The sequence below is a fragment of the Poecilia formosa genome, unplaced genomic scaffold (assembly GCF_000485575.1).
Source record: "Poecilia formosa unplaced genomic scaffold, Poecilia_formosa-5.1.2 Scaffold205, whole genome shotgun sequence".
Classification (NCBI taxonomy): Eukaryota; Metazoa; Chordata; class Actinopteri; order Cyprinodontiformes; family Poeciliidae; genus Poecilia; species Poecilia formosa.
This window is the reverse complement of record NW_006800144.1, coordinates 706050-724690: the sequence shown is the minus strand read 5'-3', so window position 1 is coordinate 724690 and position 18641 is coordinate 706050. Positions and strand designations below refer to the sequence as shown.

General features: G+C 39.2%; 1 protein-coding gene across 3 annotated transcripts in view; it reads left to right on the top strand.

The window, feature by feature from the left end:
- LOC103148434 (phosphatidylinositol transfer protein cytoplasmic 1) overlaps positions 1–18641 on the top strand; it is a 69517-nt gene that overhangs the window by 30804 nt on the left and 20072 nt on the right. Inside the window, exons 1-2 of one of the 3 annotated variants that reach the window (XM_007567208.2) lie at positions 15648–15734; positions 18217–18365. In XM_007567208.2, the coding sequence (XP_007567270.1) occupies positions 15663–15734; positions 18217–18365 (221 nt within the window). In that variant the 5' untranslated portion in view covers positions 15648–15662. Of the gene's footprint in view, positions 1–15647; positions 15735–18216; positions 18366–18641 lie in introns of those variants that run through there. The other 2 variants (XM_007567213.2, XM_007567209.2) reach the window with 2 other exon arrangements.

Below are 18641 nucleotides of genomic sequence, written 5' to 3'. Positions count from 1 at the left end.
TGTCTATAAAATACTATTTTGTGTGATGTGTTGAGACATCAGAAAGACAGATTTGATGTGAAACCAAAAAATGTGAACAGACAAAGTTTGATCCTTTTTAACACTGAACCACTTTTTGTCATGGTTCATGCTAGATTTGGAAATGTGGGCAGATTTGTTAAAATCTTGGCGCTAAAGCTGCAGTATGTGACTTTTATCTAAAACAAAAATATATATATTTTTTATTTTGTTTTTATTACCAAATTTGTTAAAAATGCATAATACTAAAAAAAAAATCTATAAATAAAATTAAGAACATGCGACTAGTAATTAGGCAAGTAAAAAAATTAGGTGGACACAGCTCTTGTATTTAAATATTAAGTATTTTTTAATAGGGGCCATGGCCCCCCTCAGACCCTCTTTTGGGGGTGCCACTGACCAGAACCAGCTTGGAGCAAACTGAATCATGATGTCAGTTAAAATTCCCAGTACATGTCCTGTCCCTTTGTTTTCCTCTGTTTTGCGACACAGTTTAGCCACACAAATCTCCATTATTTCTCGGTTTCCCTGCGAACAGATGCCGGAATATTAACACCTTAATTTGCTGAGGCTGGTTTTTCTTTTACAGATTCGGCTTGTGAATTCTTGACAGCCTCAGTCGACATGTCTCTGATGGTCTGCAGGCGCTGCAGGAAAACGGGATTTAAACACATTTACAGCAGGATTTATTTACGCCACTTGATCACATTAAAAGGCTGACTGTGTTTCAGAACTGATGTGAAAAAATGGTGTTTAAGGATTCAGCTGTGAGTAACAGCCATGTTCGCAGCTCTGTGACCTGCTTGGACTCTGTGACGGGTGATAACAAAACAAACGATCAGAGCTTGTGTTATTCTGATGCTTATTGGACATTTCATTAGGTTTTATTAATGCTTTTCTGTTCTCTGTTAGGCCTTTAAAAACAAACTTCTCTCCTGAATTTTACAAATGGCCCTCAGAACGTTTTGATCGGTTGCTGGTCTCCAAATGTTCTCACTCTGACCTCACTAGCGCTGGATGACACAGCTGAAAAGCCTGTCATGTTATGCGTCTCATATAAGTCAATACTGATAATTATTGATCAGTTTTTTTTGTTTTGAATATCTGAAATATGACCAGACCAATAACGTGACTTTTCCTGTTACGTCCACATATTGTTCTCCACGGCGTTGTTGTTTATTTAAGCAGTTATGAGGCACAGTGGCGAAACCTTAAACTACCGCTGCACAAGTTACTCAACAGGTTGTTGCTAGGTAACCACAAGTTACTCAGCAGGGTGTTGCTAGGTAACCAAAGAGTGAGTGAGTTGATAAAACCCAACCCAGCTGTGAGGGGTTGGGCGATTAAAATATGTATTTTTTTCATAATTTAACATGGTTTGTGGCTGTTTAGCAAGGCTAGAACGGATTAAAGTTATTTAGATGCAGGAAATTAGCTTGAAATACGAGTAGACTGGCTTACGAGCTTGGTCACGGAACAAATTAAACCTTTATCTGGAGGTTCTGTTGTATTCAGTTCTGCATTTATGTCTTGATTGAAGAAGATGACTCTGTGCCAATGGGGTAGCCAGCATTTTTCAAAGGGGCCATGGCCCCTACCTGCCCACCCTTTGGGGGCACCACTGCTAATTGCTAATATAACACTTTAGTCTTTTTTTTTTAAATTTTGGCTAAATGCTGATCTTTTTTACATAATATTTGTTACATCTACATCATAATCGGCTAAAACTGGGAGGTCAAAACTTTTATAAAAAAACGTAAATCAGAAATTAGCCAAACAGTTCTTATCCGTGCGCCTCTAGTTTTTATTCACGTAAAAATAAATGTTTGTCCCAACAACATCTTTTCTTCGTATGTATTTAGATTTCACCAGCAGACAGTCAGGATTCTTTTAACATTAAAAACCTGCTTGCTCGTGATTCGTGACGAGAAAACATTTCCATAAATAAGGAGTGTAACGAGCATATGGGTTACTTCCACTCGTTAAACTACTGCCCACCTCCCACACGGACTCACCTCTTCGTCAGAGTGAGCAGCTTTCTCAATCTGTCCCTCAGTCCATACGGCACCTTTATGGACCCGGATTATTCACAGCTGCTCACGGTGGTTGTTTATGTGAATGTGCCCAAGAATGAGTTTGTATCCAAGAGTCTACAGCTACAACTATAATTAGCCCTTGTGTTTTGGTTGCTGTGGTAACGCCACAAAAGTCCCAGCGACTGTGAGTTGTGTGTGTATGTATGTGTGTGTGTGTGAATTTGTCTTAACGAGTGTTCAGCAGCAATTCGATGGCACGGCCGCGTCTAGTTGACAGCGGAGACAATTTGGGTAAACACGAGTCTGAGAAGCGTTGTTGGTGGACCAGCACAGCGAAACCAGTTAAACACTCCTGACTTGCACCGGTTTTTAAGTGAACCACTTTGCGTTTGTACAGAATAAACGCCTAATCCAAACAGAGGACTTTATAGGGCTTAGTTGACCGTTTACGATGCGTGGTGCTCGAGCCAGGGTTTTCGGCAAGCTTTTACAAATAAGGGCAATTTGCACTTTGCTGTTTCTCTGTTGTCGCCGACTGGTGTCAACGTGACACACATGACAGAGCGCAGGCATGACAGGTCAGTGTGGTTGGGTTGTACTGGGAGGCAGACTTGTTCCTCCCAGATGTCACTGCAGAGTATGCCGCTATTTACAAATGCTGTCAAAGCTCTAAAGTTTGTAAGGCTGAAATTAAGTATGAACAAAAACATTTGTAAAAGTAGGACATTGTAAGTTTAAGGGTGTATTCACACCATCTGTGTTTGGTCCAATTTAATCTGACTCTGGTCCGTTTGCCCAGTAAGTCTGGTTCTCTTGGGGAGGTGTGAACGTGCGATCGAACTCTGATTGGGACCAAAAAGGATAAAAAAGAGCAAGAACTCTGGTCCGCCTAAAATCCTCGGTATTCGGTTGACGTGAACTCTAGTGCGGTTCGAATGCATGTTTGAATGCCAAGCAGACCAGAAACCATTCCAAAAGCAGGAAGCGGGCTCTAGCGCAGTGGATTCTGGGTAAATCAACCTAAACAAATGTATAAGAGTTTAGTGCTAGCGGCAGAAATGACTCCTGGTCTTTTACAAAAGACAACAGAGAAATCCTGCCACTGCTGAAATCTGATGCCGCTTTTTTTTTTTTTGTCAGTTGTGCTTTACGTTTTTCACAACCAATGCCAATTTTAAATTATTCCTTTTCAGCTGAAACCAGTGTGTGTGCGTGCGTGTGTGTGTGTGATTCTTCACTAATAACCATTAATGTGTGTGGAATCGCATCACACTGAACACTAACATGATGGTTGTCACTATTCATCAGCATATGCATCAAACTCACAAGTGCTGTTAGTCTGTAATGTAAAATTCATAAGAGGGGGGGAATATGTGCATATTAATGTGTGTTTCAGGCAGCAAGGTCATATGTATGCTTCAAAGGCTCTTCTCGTACGGGTTATTTCTGAAAAATAGGATCTACAGAAAATAAATGACAATTTAATTACAGTTAGGTTACGTAGGGTGTTAAAAGAAAACAAATTCAGGTGTTGAGACCGACAGAGAGGACGGGAATAAAGAGTCAGAGAGAGGTGGGGAGGGACGTCATCCTTAGCCCACGTTGATGAAGTGAAAGTTCACCTAGCCTGGCTAAAAATAGTTCTGTAAGTGGCCCTCCTGTTATCACGCTCACGCGCACCAATAGGGTCTCGCATCAAAGCTGCATTCACGCGTCCTGACCTTTGTCCACTCTCTGGCTGCACGTGCAATGCGAGCTGCGGACCTGAATGCGCGTAATTTCCATCTGCAGTATTATGTTCAGAACCATTAAGTACACGCAAACCCCGGTATTTTGCACAATGACGAACCCCGCTCGATGCAGCGTGTCGTAAACCGAGCCATTCAGAGATTTCGCATCAATTCCCTCAGCGTGCCTTGCTCTGCAACAACTGGGTGCAAAATTGTTGAAAACAGAGAAAGAGGGAGAGAGAGAGAGAGAGAGAGAGAGAAAGGACACATGAAAAGCCTTTAAGCCTCACAGCCCAATGTTGAATGTGGCAACCATGGAAATTACTGAGCAAAATGGAGGCATAAAGGGATTTGTTTACTTTTGAAGTTTAAACGATGTTCCTGAGAAAGCAGTCCTCGGTTTCTAGCGGAAAATCAAACCGTTTAAAGTCATGAGAATTTCAAATGGACTTTCTTATATTTAAAGTAAAATTCAAATCCTAAAATACTTCATTGGTCCCAAAGAGGAAATTAATATTGATCCCAAAATATCTTGCTCTGCGATTTTATTTACTTATTTATTTTTTAAGTGGTTCCACAGCACAGGCTCATTTTCTTTTGTGAAAAAGTGGATCACTTTTCACAATCTGTGACGTCAACTTAATTTACTTCATTCGTCATTTAATGAAGAGCTTTTTATTACAGCCTGAGCATTGTTTCTGTCATTCCAGATCTAAATTTTCTTTCGGGATGCACCGATATGAAAATATGGGCTGATATCAATATCCGATATTAATATTACTGTTATGCTACCAATATTTACTGATGTTTTATATGTAGCGATGTCCTGATCTCTTATTGCTATTGGAAATAAATCCAATATAAGCCTAAAACGAGTATCACATTAAAATCTGCATATAAAATCTCTTATGTAAATATGTCGCTAAAAGTACTCCACTCCAGGATTTAGTCCTCACCAGCATTTCTACCACACTGCAAAATAAGTAATTAAAGTATGTTTGGTTTTTTTGGAGCAAATCACCAAGGCTACTACACTAAGCGTAATTTAATCAGATGTTTACATTAGGCATTGCTGTAATAAACAGAAAGTAGAGGTTGCAAACTAGCATGAACTATGAATGTTAAAATGTTGTTCTTTCATGTTTACATGCTGCCTGCATACATAGAGAAAAAAAGTGCAATTCTGATGACTTTAACAGCAAAAATGGCTACGAGTCTCGTGAGGTAAATGTTTGCTACATCAAAACGTACTTGGCAAATGTTTTTATCAACCTTTTAGCCTGTAAACTGTTTTTAAGTTAAGCCAAAAGCCACCTGAAGTGAGCGCAAAAACCTTTTTGTGAAGTTGAGGAGGTTTGCCATCTCAGAGGGTCAAAAGGTTACCTGTAAAGATTTTAACTGAAGCTAGTAGCTCTAGCTAGTAGCTTCAGTGTAGCTGTAGCTGGTTAAGAAGCTACAGCTGATTGTAAACTTGTTTTTATTCCAACAGGACTTGTGCTCGCTAGCCATTGTTTAGCTAATTGTCTTGGACTACCACTTCTTAAAACCTTGGCCTTTAAAAATGATGAAACAAGGAAGTTTGCTGTTTGAGAGATTGAACAACTGAGTTTTGCGAGATGTATGCGTAGACGAAGGTAACACAAATACTTTCTAAAAGAAGACAAAAGAAGGTAGGCTTTTAAAGCGACTGTCGTAACGATGCTAGCCGTTAGCATTTTGTCAGCACAGACAAGTGACTGTTAGAGATCGAAAGGCTTGTGAAGATTGATAGTTGTGTACATTGACTTTTAAACAAACTGGTCAGAAGACAAAAAGAAATGCATCAAAGATAGCTGACAGTTTTTTGTGTGTGTCATAATAACTCAGAAACCTGGACTTGTGCAGTCACTCTGACCGTAGTCAGCTTAAATTCAGGGTGTCAAATTGAGCTTCCAGAAAATGCCAGACTGCTGATACAAAAATGACACGACAAAAAAAGATTGTGATGAAGGATATAAAAGAGCTGCAAGTGAAATGACAGGAGACGGATAAAACAATTATAAGCCGGAGAGGAAATTGGACACAGATTTTATGTTTGTTGTGACATGTCATGTGTGAATAAATGAAAGCACAATAACCCTGAGTGCTCAAGAAGTCCCTGGGAGACGCTGGTTTTTCACCTCTTGTTGCTGCTCAACAATTTTAACAGGATTTCTGGATGTGAACTCTAATAATTATAAATGTATCTGTCATTTCTTTAGTTACCTCTACAGATGATGTATATACTACATTTGCAGATTTAAAATCGTGCTTCCCACATATGTCTCGTATAATAAAAACCAGAATGAGTCGAGATATAATTTTTCTCACCATTTGTTGCTCAGTTCTTCCAAATGCAATATGCCACAGTAGCATTACCATAACATTTGACTGAAATGCTTTTAATTTTATCTTTTGTTATGTTAAGCCAGCTGAACAGGCACACAACATCACAATGCTCTGTTTATGAACAGCCACTGCATGGATATTAATGAAAACATTGATTCCTTGCTTCTAACTTCATGTTGAATTTGAATAATTAAAAATGTCTCCCACTCCATGCATGAAGCAGAACTGGAGATTTCCTTCAGCGACATCCTTTGTGCACAAAAAAGCGTGATCACAGATCCTTCCTCCCAGCAGGTGTCAGAATTCCAGGTGTTTAATATTTACATCACTACTGTTATTTGCACATTTCCATTTCTTTGTGTTTTTTTGTTGCAGAAATATACTGTAAATGCACATTTTGTAATTAAAAAAAAATTCTACTCAGTATTGCATTTCTTTGAATCTATTTTTAGCAATAGATTCAAAGAAACGTGATACTGATAAGCAATACTCAGTATTGTTTTTCTTAGGCTGTAAATGTGCTCTTGTTTTGTCTTTTCTTCTTTTATATTTATATTTACCTTTGTGTGAATCTACATGCTTCGGCTTTGAGGGATAAAGGTTATTTCTATTTTTTCCATTTCTAGTATCATGTGTAAACGGCAACGAAAATGAAAATTGAACAATGAAGATGCTTCATAAAGCACTTCTGCTTTCCTGTTGCTTAAACCTGAAGCAACATGTGGGTTCGTCTCATTAGGTACATGTTGAACTTTTTTTTGTCCAGGTCATTTTAAGACGAGTGTTTGGTTGGCATTTCTGTACATTTACACAGTTTGTGCCAGTGCATTAAAGTTCCCGGGGTGTGTGTGTGTGTGTGTGTGTGTGCGTGCGTGCGTGCATGTGTGTGTAGATGTGTGTGTGTGAAGGGCTTTCTCTCCGGTGGAACCGGCTAATGGCTTGTTTACATCCTCTCAAGTTTCGCGGGGATTTACAGTCCCTGTGTTGGCCGAAGAGGAAAAGGAGAGAACAACCCTCTTCTTCGTTTTAGTCTTCTTACCTCTTTCTGGGTTTGGTTTTTCTTTTTTATACATCTTGAACATCCTTTCTTACATTGTGGCACATTAACTCCTTTACATGATTTCTCCTCTCTCATTTTTATGTTTCTGGTCATTACTTTCATTGTGCTTGTGATTTTCTTGTTCTCCATCTTTTCTTGTCTCTGTGCTCTTTTATGCTTCTGATAAAACAGAAACCTTCCTGTTTTCTATTCAGTTTGCTCTTCAGTGTGCTCAAGGCATTGTTTTCATTTCTCATTTTTTATTTTTTATATGCATCATGTTTCCCTGTGACTTTAAAGATCAAGCACCATTACAAATTGGTATTAGTGGAGCCCTGACGAAAGTGTTTTTACTCTACTTTGCACTTTTATAATCCACAAAGTCAACAAAGCTTAAACTATAACCGGGTGTAATTATCGTTACTCCCTTACGTAAGGTTTTAATTAAAAATGCCATTATAAAAAGGGGTGGCGTCCCTTTAAGGATCACGTTTTGAGCCTCGGGTGACAATTGAAGCAGTTTGCTGGAGCTGACGATCTGAAAGCGAAGCCACTGTTGCCCTTTACAGACAAAAAGGAGAAGACCGTTTTATGCCGCGTTTGTAGTAAAAAATTTCTGTATCTTTGTCAGTGAGGTAAATTCATGTGCTGCGCTTCCAATCTGAAATGAACTCTGCTGAGTGTGTTGCATTCAAACTTCAGAAGTTTATTATTATTCTGATACAGATACTGTATATGGAGAGAGAAAGTCTGGTGTTTCATGAACTTGTTAGAATAATTTACAAAAACATAAACGACTAGATCCTACTTCATCCACAAGCTAGCTAAAACAGTAACTCATAGTAAAATTATTTTTATTATTATTTACTATTTTCAACAATAGCATTGTACAACTAAAGTAAAATATGTAATTAACCCTTGCTGAATTTGGCAACTAATTTAAGTAGACATGCTAAATATGCAGACTATCATGCATGGTTTTAGCGACTTAGCTGGCTACCAGCACTATTAGCTTCTTTTGCTAGCTTGCACTCTGCTTCTTTACAGAGATACCAGTCTGACCAGCTGTCGTCTAAAAGAGTATTACATTAGTATCAGCAATAGGTGGCGCTCTGTTCATTTCCACACTATGAGTTTCCACTTATGTTATTGTAAACAAAGAGAGAAGGAGAGATGGGTAGTATAAAGGAGAGAGAACGACAGGGCTCCATATAACCAGGCAAAGCTAAACATTGGTCACTGTTCAGCTTTCTCTTGAATGTTTTTAAGGCGATTTTTTTTTTTATTTTGTTTTTTTTTTTTTTTAGCAATTTTGAAACCGTAATCTTGGTTTTACATGATTTATTTTTTTTCTTTTACCTTCTCATTGTGAACTTTTTTTTTTTAAAATAAGTTGTTTGACGGAGTAATTTTAATCCAGTGCTTTTTAAAGTAAAACTTTGCCGACCAGTTGATCAATGTAGCGTTTGTTCGTTAGAAGACTACACCACGGCAGTCCTTGCTGAGTTACTTTGTTTCTTACTGGATGTTAATTTCTTTAAGACTTCTTGGTTCTGTCCAGAAGCGTAATTTAAATATGTCATTTCAAAATGGACCCATAAGAGGAGTTTTTAGCACAAGGCTAATAATAACAACAACTTGGACCTACCACTCAGCTCCACTCATGTACCTTCTGAATGTATACGTACACATAAGAGAATGACACCAATTAAATACATATTTTCCAAGCCTAAATCCATTTTGTGTTATGATACATAAAAAATGGGGCTGTATGTTTTCATGTGTGGGCAGAAATCATTGAAACTGTCGCTACACCCATCCTGTGGCTCATGACACACAGCGTGGATCGGCCCTCACAGAAAAGACATCAGCATTAACAGGACGCATTAACCATATGTTCCTCTGATCCCTTTCACCGCAAACGCTACAGCCACACACACAGCTGCATCCACACACACACACACACACACACACAGCTGCATACACACACACACACACTGCAGTGTCATGTAAAAAGGCTGTGAATCGCGCTGCTCTTTTGTGACATGCACTCGCTGCTGCAGCTCTTTGCTTCAATCTGCAATTCATATGAGCTTCACCTCAGAGCAAACATCTAGCAGGATTTAAGGCTTTTTGACTCCTTCATGCGCTGCACCAAAAGCTCTTCTCAAGCTGGGATCGTGTGGCATCGTTATGGCAAATGGAAACACCAACCAAACTGTCTGTGACTCGATTTAATGCCTTTTTGTCTTCTTCTCCAGTGTCCAGTAATTGGCTGCCTTTTTGGATTGTTCAGATTTCCACTGGCGATGCGGAAGCGGTGGAAGCAGAGCATTTCATTGGCTGCTTCGAGATGAATGACGTGCCTTAAACACATTACATTATAACAATTTGTTTTGGAAACCGCGATGATAACCGGGTTGTCTTAGTTAGATTATAAACGTAAAAATAGCCGTTTTCCAATCAAATAACACATTTGCCGGTCTGACACTGCGTGGCTCATCGTTTTCCACATCTTGTTGTGCTTGTCTTACTCGGACTAAAATAGCTGTCCCCAGATCGTAACCTTATTTGCTGGTGTAAATGTGTGTGTGTGTGTGTGTGTGTGTGTGTGTGTGTGTGTGTGTGTGTGTGTGTGTTCCCAGAGCCTGTTTTTGTTGTGCGTTATGATGTGATGAATAATAATAGGCAGGGGTGGCGTGTGATGCGAAACGTGCGTCGGGGTTTCATGCCTCAGCTGGCAGGAACTGAGCAGATATTTGTGTGACAGATGGACAAATTTTCATTTGTTTCATTTAGTGGTCGAAGCGGCAAACAAAGCAACAAGTTTGAAACGGGTTTGAGTAACGTAATTTATTACGTAAATAAAGGAAAGTTTTGAACTTGATGGAGGATCGCGATGTCTAGGCTAATATACCTGTATATCTACTTACTCTGCTTTGTCTTTTTAGTAGATTTTTACTTTTAATTCAAGAAATTAATCCTACTTGTCAGGCTTGAGAGTGGAACAGGAAGCTTGAGAACACAAGCAAAATGCACAGATTGGTGCAAATTTCTCTCTTCATACACAAAACTGCAGAGTGTGCTTCCTGCCATGATGATAAAAATGCTCAGATTTTGACCTTAAGATGCGTAGAACATGTTGGACCGTCAGAAACTACAGGAAGCATCGAAACCGCTGGGACCTTCCCGTCACCATCATTGCCATCTTGCTCATTTGGCTGTTTTGTCAGCACATGCGCTCTAATCACACCTGAAGTCCACCTATTGACTGCGAGGCCCACAAAGGAAACTGTGGTGATTAGCCTGCGCACCGGCTCCTACTCCATCAAACAGAGCAAGGCGAGGAGATGTATGTGCATGGTGGCGTGTTAGCATTGCCCATGATGGGTAATGAAGATGAAGTAATAGACCCATATCTGTGCCAGCATTATGAATTACATTGGATTGTGTGTACAGATAATGGAAAGTATCCAAAATGGTCTTTGCTGCATACGGGGGTAAATTGTTTCATGCATTTCCAATGTATATATATCTCTGCTGACTACAAGAAAAAAAATAACTGTTTGGGATGAAAAAGGGTGATTTGTCAAGAGAAAATCTGCTCTTAATCCTCTGTTCCCTGTTCCTTGTTCATTCAACTAACACTGCACATCCATTCAAAGCTGCACTCTGCTCTCCATTTGTCAGGCAGCTGTTACCTGTCTAATGATCTAATGCAGTCTTCTATCATTGCTAAAGGGCTGAAGAAGCGATGAGCTGTAGAAACTAATAATAATCAAGCACTTGCTCTTAACATATTTATTTTTATTCATTTGGAGGTGCCGACATCTGACAGTTTATCTCCACAAGATATTTAGAAACAGATGCTTTACTTTTTTAAACATAGCTACTGGTTTGCTTTTGACAGAATGTTCAAATTGCACTAGCATAACATAACCCTGAATATAGCATAGCATAGCACAACACCACGCCACTAGCATATCATAACACAACACAAAACTAGCATAGCACATCATTAGCATAGCACACCACTAGCATGTCACAACATAACACAACACAAAACTAGCATAGCACACCATTAGCATAGCACAACACCACTAGCATGTCACAACATAACACAAAACTAGCATAGCACACCACTACCATAACACATTACTTGCAATTCCAGGTTATGGCCACAAAGAAACTATGTAAATGTTCATATACATAACTTAAACTTTTTGCCTTATCACTTTCAATACCCATCGCTTCATGCCTGCTTTCCAACTTGTCTTTGCAGTTACTTTTTTTTTTTTTTTGGAAGCTTAGACGTATAATGGCAGCAGATAAACTTTAGCCCACTTTTCTCCTTGGACAGGAAGATGGAATCTTTCACCAAGTTGAGCCCACACTCACAGAGAGCTTACATTTTCTAAAAATATGAGCCCGTTTACGGTTTTGACCTCGGCGCTGTCAGCAGCTATTACAGCCTTTCAACCGGAAATTAATCAGCGAGGATCACATGCGTCCCGTTAGGTGGAAAGGTTTTTCTTCTAAGTTGCTCTCAGAAGTTCTCAGACCCAGCCAAGCAGAAAATAGGCTCTCTGTTTTGGCTGCAGCAGAGCTCCCAGAGGGCTTTAATGTAGCCCGCTTTAAGTGGAACAGTGATTATCAGAGCTATTAGCACGACTATTACCTCACGCAGATATTTAAATAACCGAGGTTTGCTGACGAGAACGCCCAGAGAGAAAAGTTTCGGTACGCTGGAGGTCAGCTGTGCGACAGGCAGCCATGTCTGATGGTTGACTGTCATCAGATCCCCTCCCCGACGTTGGCGGCTGTTCGGTTTTGAGCAATGGAAAAATGGTTAATGAAATTATTTAATCTAATAATGCATGCTTTATAGATACTAATGTATCATTTGCCTAGAAAATTAGATTCTTTAATGAACCATTTCTTAGAGAACATCCATCTAGAAAGGCGAACTGGTCCATGACGCTTAATTAATACAGACAACCATCCGTGTGGTCACACAGAGTGAGTTTAGTTTTTCTTTTGTTTTGCTTTGGCGGAAACGATGAAAAAACTCGCTTTACGACTTGGCATGATGCGTGGCTGTAAAATGCAGAGAGGGACAGTGTAATGATCAAGTCGAGGCTAATTTAATAGAACTTACTGATTACTGAGGTGAGAACTGCACTGCAGAATTTACTTTCGGTTCCTGAAAATATTGTTTTTGTGGATTTCTTTACGACTCTACACTTACATATAAATGTTGCAGGTTTAATTTATCAATCCTGAGCGACTTATCAGCTCTTTCTTTGTTCCCTTTTTGCTAAAAGCTCTGCAGTACTGGCAGCTGGTCTCGGTTTTGTAAAGTTGGAAAAACTTTCTGGAGTTCTTGACTTATTCAGGGCAAGTAAAGCTGTTATTTCTTCTGTGAGCAGTCTCGTCTTAAAAAACACAAAACAAAAAAAACGAGGGACATAATCTGTTATTGGAAAGAAATGTGTTCCCGCCCTCCTCGATCCGTTCTTGCCTGTTTTTTTAATTTATTGCTTTCATTCACTTCAGCTCCCTCTCTACTCTGGGAACACAGTGATGTGCATCTCTCTAATCACTCCGTTTCTCTCCGTTTTTCCTGCCTGATTGTCTGTTTTCTACTTTTAAGAAAGCTTCAGGCCTCTGGTTTTATTTTTTCCCCCCTTCCTTTACCTCCCCTACTCTGCTTTTTTCTTGAGTTTCCTTTCCTATCCAATTAGTAACGCTTTAAAAATGTAAACAGTCTTACAGGGTTGTTGGGTTTTCTCTTTTTCTTTCTTTCTTTTTTTTTGTACTACTTGAACTTATCCACCCAAGACCAATGGAAAGTCTCTTGGCACTTTTACCAACACGTATCTGATGTCATTTTGATGGCTTTAGTGGAAAACACAATGCTTTAATTGTGTTTTTTAAGGTCGAGCCAAAATAAGCTGAATGTAAACGCTGTTTGATATCTGTTAAATCAATCCTAATTACTGCTATTTGAATTCTGGGGGATTTTTACTAAGCTCTAATCTTAAAAGAAAAAAAAAAGGGCAGGTCATGATGTCGACATTATTTCTTTGGTTTGTGGGAAAAATCTTTTCAGCTAAGCAAAAAATAAATAAATTAGAGGCTGGTTTGTGTATGTATCAAACTCCAAGCAGAGAATTTTAACACCTTGGGAAAAAAAACTGTTAATATCAACACCTAGTTGTTTTTTTGAGGCTCCCTGGAATCACACATCATGTATAATATAAAGTCAGAACAAGGAAGTATTGGCTTATTAACTGTAGCATAATTCATAATAAATTAAGGTATAAAAATAAAATGTATATTTTGCGGCCACAAGTTAGCACATGCTACCATAGGAAGAAAAATCGGTTTGTAAGAGGAGCTAACAAAACAATGTTGTTGTGCATCAATTAAAGGCAGTGAAAGCCTTTGAATACATTTATAATCTGCATCTTTAACCTGGTTCTCTCTGATATGCTACAATCATACCAATATACTGTAAAGATGGAGACGCACATGAATTTAGTTGCTCTATAATTAAAATCATTTTCAAAAATTAAAAAAAAAAGTTTTATTTTTAGCCAAATGTTTTCTTCACACAATATTCTGCATGTAAAACAACGTTTAGCCAAAACCAGTCAATGATTTGTTCTTGTGGAATTTGTTAAAAATAAATAAACAAAACTCCTCGACTCTGCAGCGAATATGTTGTGGGTGTATTCTTGGATGTTAAATAATCCCATATTCATAAAATATTATAGATGAAACTGTAAGAAGGGATAATACTGATTCTCAGCTATTAAGTGTTTTAAATGGGGCTCCCCAAGGCTCTGTACTTGGACTACTGTTGGGTTTTTTTGGTTGATTAAATCTAAACTGAATGTATAATTTTGCCTTATATTGTTTTTCTCCAACTTAGTAAATAAAATAAAATAAAAATCAAAGTTGGCTTATTTTGATTGTTTCTTTCTTTAAAAAAATCTAAATAATGGCCCCATTTAGCAAATAATGAAACTATTCAAAAATACTACTTTGTAAATGTGTGACCAAGGCCAAAGTGGATAATTCGCCGCGATGATTGCTGCACTTCCTATCTGACCGACACAGACTGACCGTCAACAACAAATCAGAGCAAATTAATAATAATAAAAAAAATAGAGGCAGTACTGCTGCTGATCTCCTGCAGCTGGCTGTGCATGCAGAAGGGTGATCTGTCCTGGTGTGAAGATTTGTTCGTTTTGCTTCAGTGAAGGCGATTAACAAGACTTACTCGGTGGAATAATGCATGTCGTGTGCCGCTGAAACGAACCCTTTCAGAACAGGTAGGCGCCTGCTCTAAAATGCAGCTGATTGGTGACATTTATGACGCTCTCCAATATTTCAAACCATCAAAATGGCCCTCTCCAGGGGTGTCGACGATGTTTGTGGGTCCTTGATATTTTTAGCTGGTGCTGCAGCTCGTCATCAACAAAACGCACAAGAGCATCCGCTGTGTAAAATGGATGAGATCAGTGAACCTGTGTCCCGAGCCTGAGCTTCTGTCTGAAGGGACGGCAGGCTTACTCCGTTACCGCGGCTCAGCGTTGTGCTCTGCCTTGAGTGTGTGTGTGTGCGTGTGCTTGTGTGTGTGTTGTGCGAGGAAACGAGATGAGGAGCATTTGCATTATTTACAGTAGCTCAATACCTGGCAGTCTCTGCATTCCCTGAGCTGTTTTTAGCCTCGCTTGATTTGCTTTGCAGACCTCGAGTGAAAAGGTGAGCCTTGATTAATGGAGCAGATGAAGTTGTTAGGAAGACAGGAATATTGTGAGGGAGAGAAAAAGATGAATTTGCTCTGGCTCTGACAGTTTGCTTGTCGAAAGATCAAGGAGGATACATAAAAGCTTCAGTTAATAATTTAGTGTCATTTAGTGCTGGATGTGGCATAATAAGAGAAATGTGCTTCACCTTAGATTCCAAACACTTGAACACAGAACCTTCCAGATGGGATGGGTTGTTTTAAATTCACCCTGTGCTCAAAGTGGCCCAAAGCTTTGGTGAGTTGCTGTGAATGTCCTTTTGGCAAATTAATTTCATTATTATGAACCGACAGCCATCCAAAATGTTCAGAGAAGCCTAAGAGCCACTAAAGCTGATGGTTAGCTGGGGACTAAATTTGTGACATTTGATACATTTTCAGCTGGTGTGGTTTTAATTTTACCAAACCTTTAGGAAGACCCGTTCCCCTCCTCGCCTGTGGTGGCGCTGCACCAAAAACCCCGGAAGGAAATTACACGAAAAACTCAGAAGAAGACTCTGAGCGCAACTTCCTTCTTCACAAAACGTAAACAAAAAGGGCGTGGCATCAGATTTTAGCGTAAGTAGGCTTTCTCTTTTGTCTTTGGTAAAAGACCACGATCTATTTATCTCTCTAACGCTAGATTAGCGTGTTTGTTTTGGTTGTGTTGACCCAGAATGCCCTGCGCTAGAGTCTGCTTCCGGCTTGCAACTTCGGTCCCAGTCGATCCGAGTCTGCCGGACTATCAGGTGTGAAAACGCCCCAAGTTTCACCAACTGTTCACAGAGTTATTTATGCTGCTCAAGCCCGCCTGCTCATCCTGTTTTAAAAGCAGGAAGAAGCCATTTGTAATTACATTAAGAATCTGATCTTCTTGTCTACCTTTTTATTAAAGCATCTACCATTCAATTCACATAGGAAATAAGTGAGACAAACAGAGGTTGTTATTCATAGAGAGGACTCTGCTCGTCCTTCCCTCCAACCCCGCGCCTCTATATTTAATCAGAATTTTATCAAAAGCTATTTGATTTCATCACCATTATATTACAGTGTTAAAGCCTCATTATTCTGATTGGAGTGTCTTTTTGTCAGATGTTTACACCTTTGTCGCTAAAGCAGACTTGACCATTGGATGGTACATCGGGTATAACAATGATCGCTCACGCCTCTGTCAGGCAAAAACATGTCGGGTTCAGAAAACGATTTTATCTTGGTATTAACAAGTTGTTTATTATTCAGATTCCGGTTATTTTTTATTTTATTTTGACATTCTCTGCTTTTAAAATAGATTGCTATTTCTCTTTTTGCTTGTGACTTATTTGACTTTAAGAAGAAAATATTCTTCGAGGGGAATCGATTTGTTTTCTTGAAGCCAAAAATGTCTGAACGAATCTCCTCCACCCCCAACGTTTCCGTCCACCAGGCCTCTGTCCCCAAAGACGTTTCTTTATTTTACATAATTGTTCGATTTATTCTCCCACATGCCTTTAGATAGTTGTTTCCATCAGAGGTTCTTCCAGCAGCAGCGAGGTGCTGACATCATCTCTGAATGCCTGTGGGTGAGCGCCTCACGTTTCCCCCTGACAGCATTTCACAACTCGGCCAGCAGCCGTGACAGGTAAAGGTCAGGGAGAGAAGCAGCGTTGAGATTCAGGAGGGAATATGTGGGACTCCACGCTCGGTTCATTACCAGGACCCAGCTCTCGCCTCGAAGACTTTAAATGCGTGTTTTTTTCTTTTCTTTTCCCAGCTTTTTGAAGCCAGTCTTTGAGACAGAAATTGCATCAGGGAGAGATTTCACAGTTTTTACCTGGTAAAAAAAATTGGTAAGAAAATAGTGGGTGGACAGGATTAAAATTTTTAATCGAGTTAATTGCAGAGTCTAATTAGTTGCGATTAATTGAATTTTAATCAAAAACCTGTATCGACAAAATTAGTAACCCTTTTTGCTGCTAAATTATTGAATGAATAGACATATGAACTCAACAACAAAAATCACCTGATCACTCATGGAACTACTTTGATAAATACATCTTCAGAAATGCAGACTGTTGGCGTTTGTGACATCTTGTGCTGTTTAGCGCTGGGATGGTAGTTTAGCTTTGCTTAATAGCTTTGCTAACAGGCTAACTCCTTTTAGCTGCAATGTTCACACAGTAATACTCTTTACCACCGTCTCATCAGATTGTTTTTTAAAGTAAAAATGAATCCCCAGTTGGCCCAGAGTAGTGGCTTTATCCTCCTTATGCCTTGCTGTTTTGCGGCTGTTGCTTGTACGTCAGAATTACCGGTGTACCAGAAATGAGCGACTTCAGTGGTTCCAGCTTAGGACGTTTGTATTTTAAATGGTAATAACAATAATATTTACATGTGAAAATCTATGTAACTAATCAAAATTAACATGTTAAAGGAAGAATGTGTGAAACAGTTTTTGCTGAAGTATTGTATGCCTTTGAGAAATTAATGGAATAAGAAATTTAAAAATGAAAGAAGCTGATGTGATCTGATGTTCCTGGCCATTGAAATCTATTTTTAGGACTCCGATCTTCATTCTCCTTTTCCACTTAGGCTTTTTGTTCCCGTCAAAAGTTTTAGAAGATGAAATTATAAACCCTCACTGAAGTGCTGCCCTGAGCTTTATTGACTTGCTGAGTGCAGAAACTATTTTTTGCATTTAGTTTTAATTTAATGTGTTGTTAATTAAACCCAGCGAATCGGCAATTAAAATCTCAACGTTGACCTTTTCTTGAACACATTATCGCGCCAGGAACAAACTTGAGTTCATGTCATGTGCACTGATATGGGTTTTTATGAGCAAAGACCTGAGTTGATTCTCAAATTATGAACACGTTGCAGTATTTATCAGTAACACTACAATTTTTTTTCTGTTTTCTTTGAGGTCTAAAATACATAGAAGACAAAAAATGCTGCAGGTTTCCTGCTTAAGCACAAAAATTGCTTTTTTTTTACGTAAAAAAAAGTAAAGTGTAAGTAAAGTAAAAGTGGAAGAAAAGTCTGATGCTCTGTTGCAGACCTCTTGGGGGGTTCACACTCACCCAGGCTTCAGGACGTAAAGATTTACAGATGTGTGTGTTTGTGGTACTCTGAAAGAAAACCGACTCATCGCGGTTTGCATGTTTGCAGTTAAAGTATCCATAATTCTTTCTGAATGTATGTTGCAGCATATAAACTTACGATCCTTCCTCTCTCTCTCTCTTTTTCCCCCCTCAGTACCGGATCGGGCAGCTGTACATGATTAGCAAACACAGCCATGAGCAGAGCGACCGAGGGGAAGGAGTGGAGGTGGTCCAGAACGAACCCTTTGAAGACCCAGTTCACGGCCAAGGACAGTTCACAGAGAAACGAGTCTACCTCAACAGGTCGGTGCCCCTCGATTCTACCCACCGGGAAGAACTCGATGTGTTTGGAGTATTTTGGGACTTTCTGGGGGCATTTGGTAAAAGTTAGACTTTTTTTAGGAAAAGTCCAAAGAAAACCACAAGCCATCTGGATTTGAATAGCTGAATGTGAGAAGACTGAAACTATAGCAACGGTGAAAACAGAAAACAATTACCCACTCTATTAGTGTATTTAAGAGTTCCAGGGAGATCATTAAAAAGGCCAATTAGCCAAATGTTTGCTTCATTTTTTTTGTT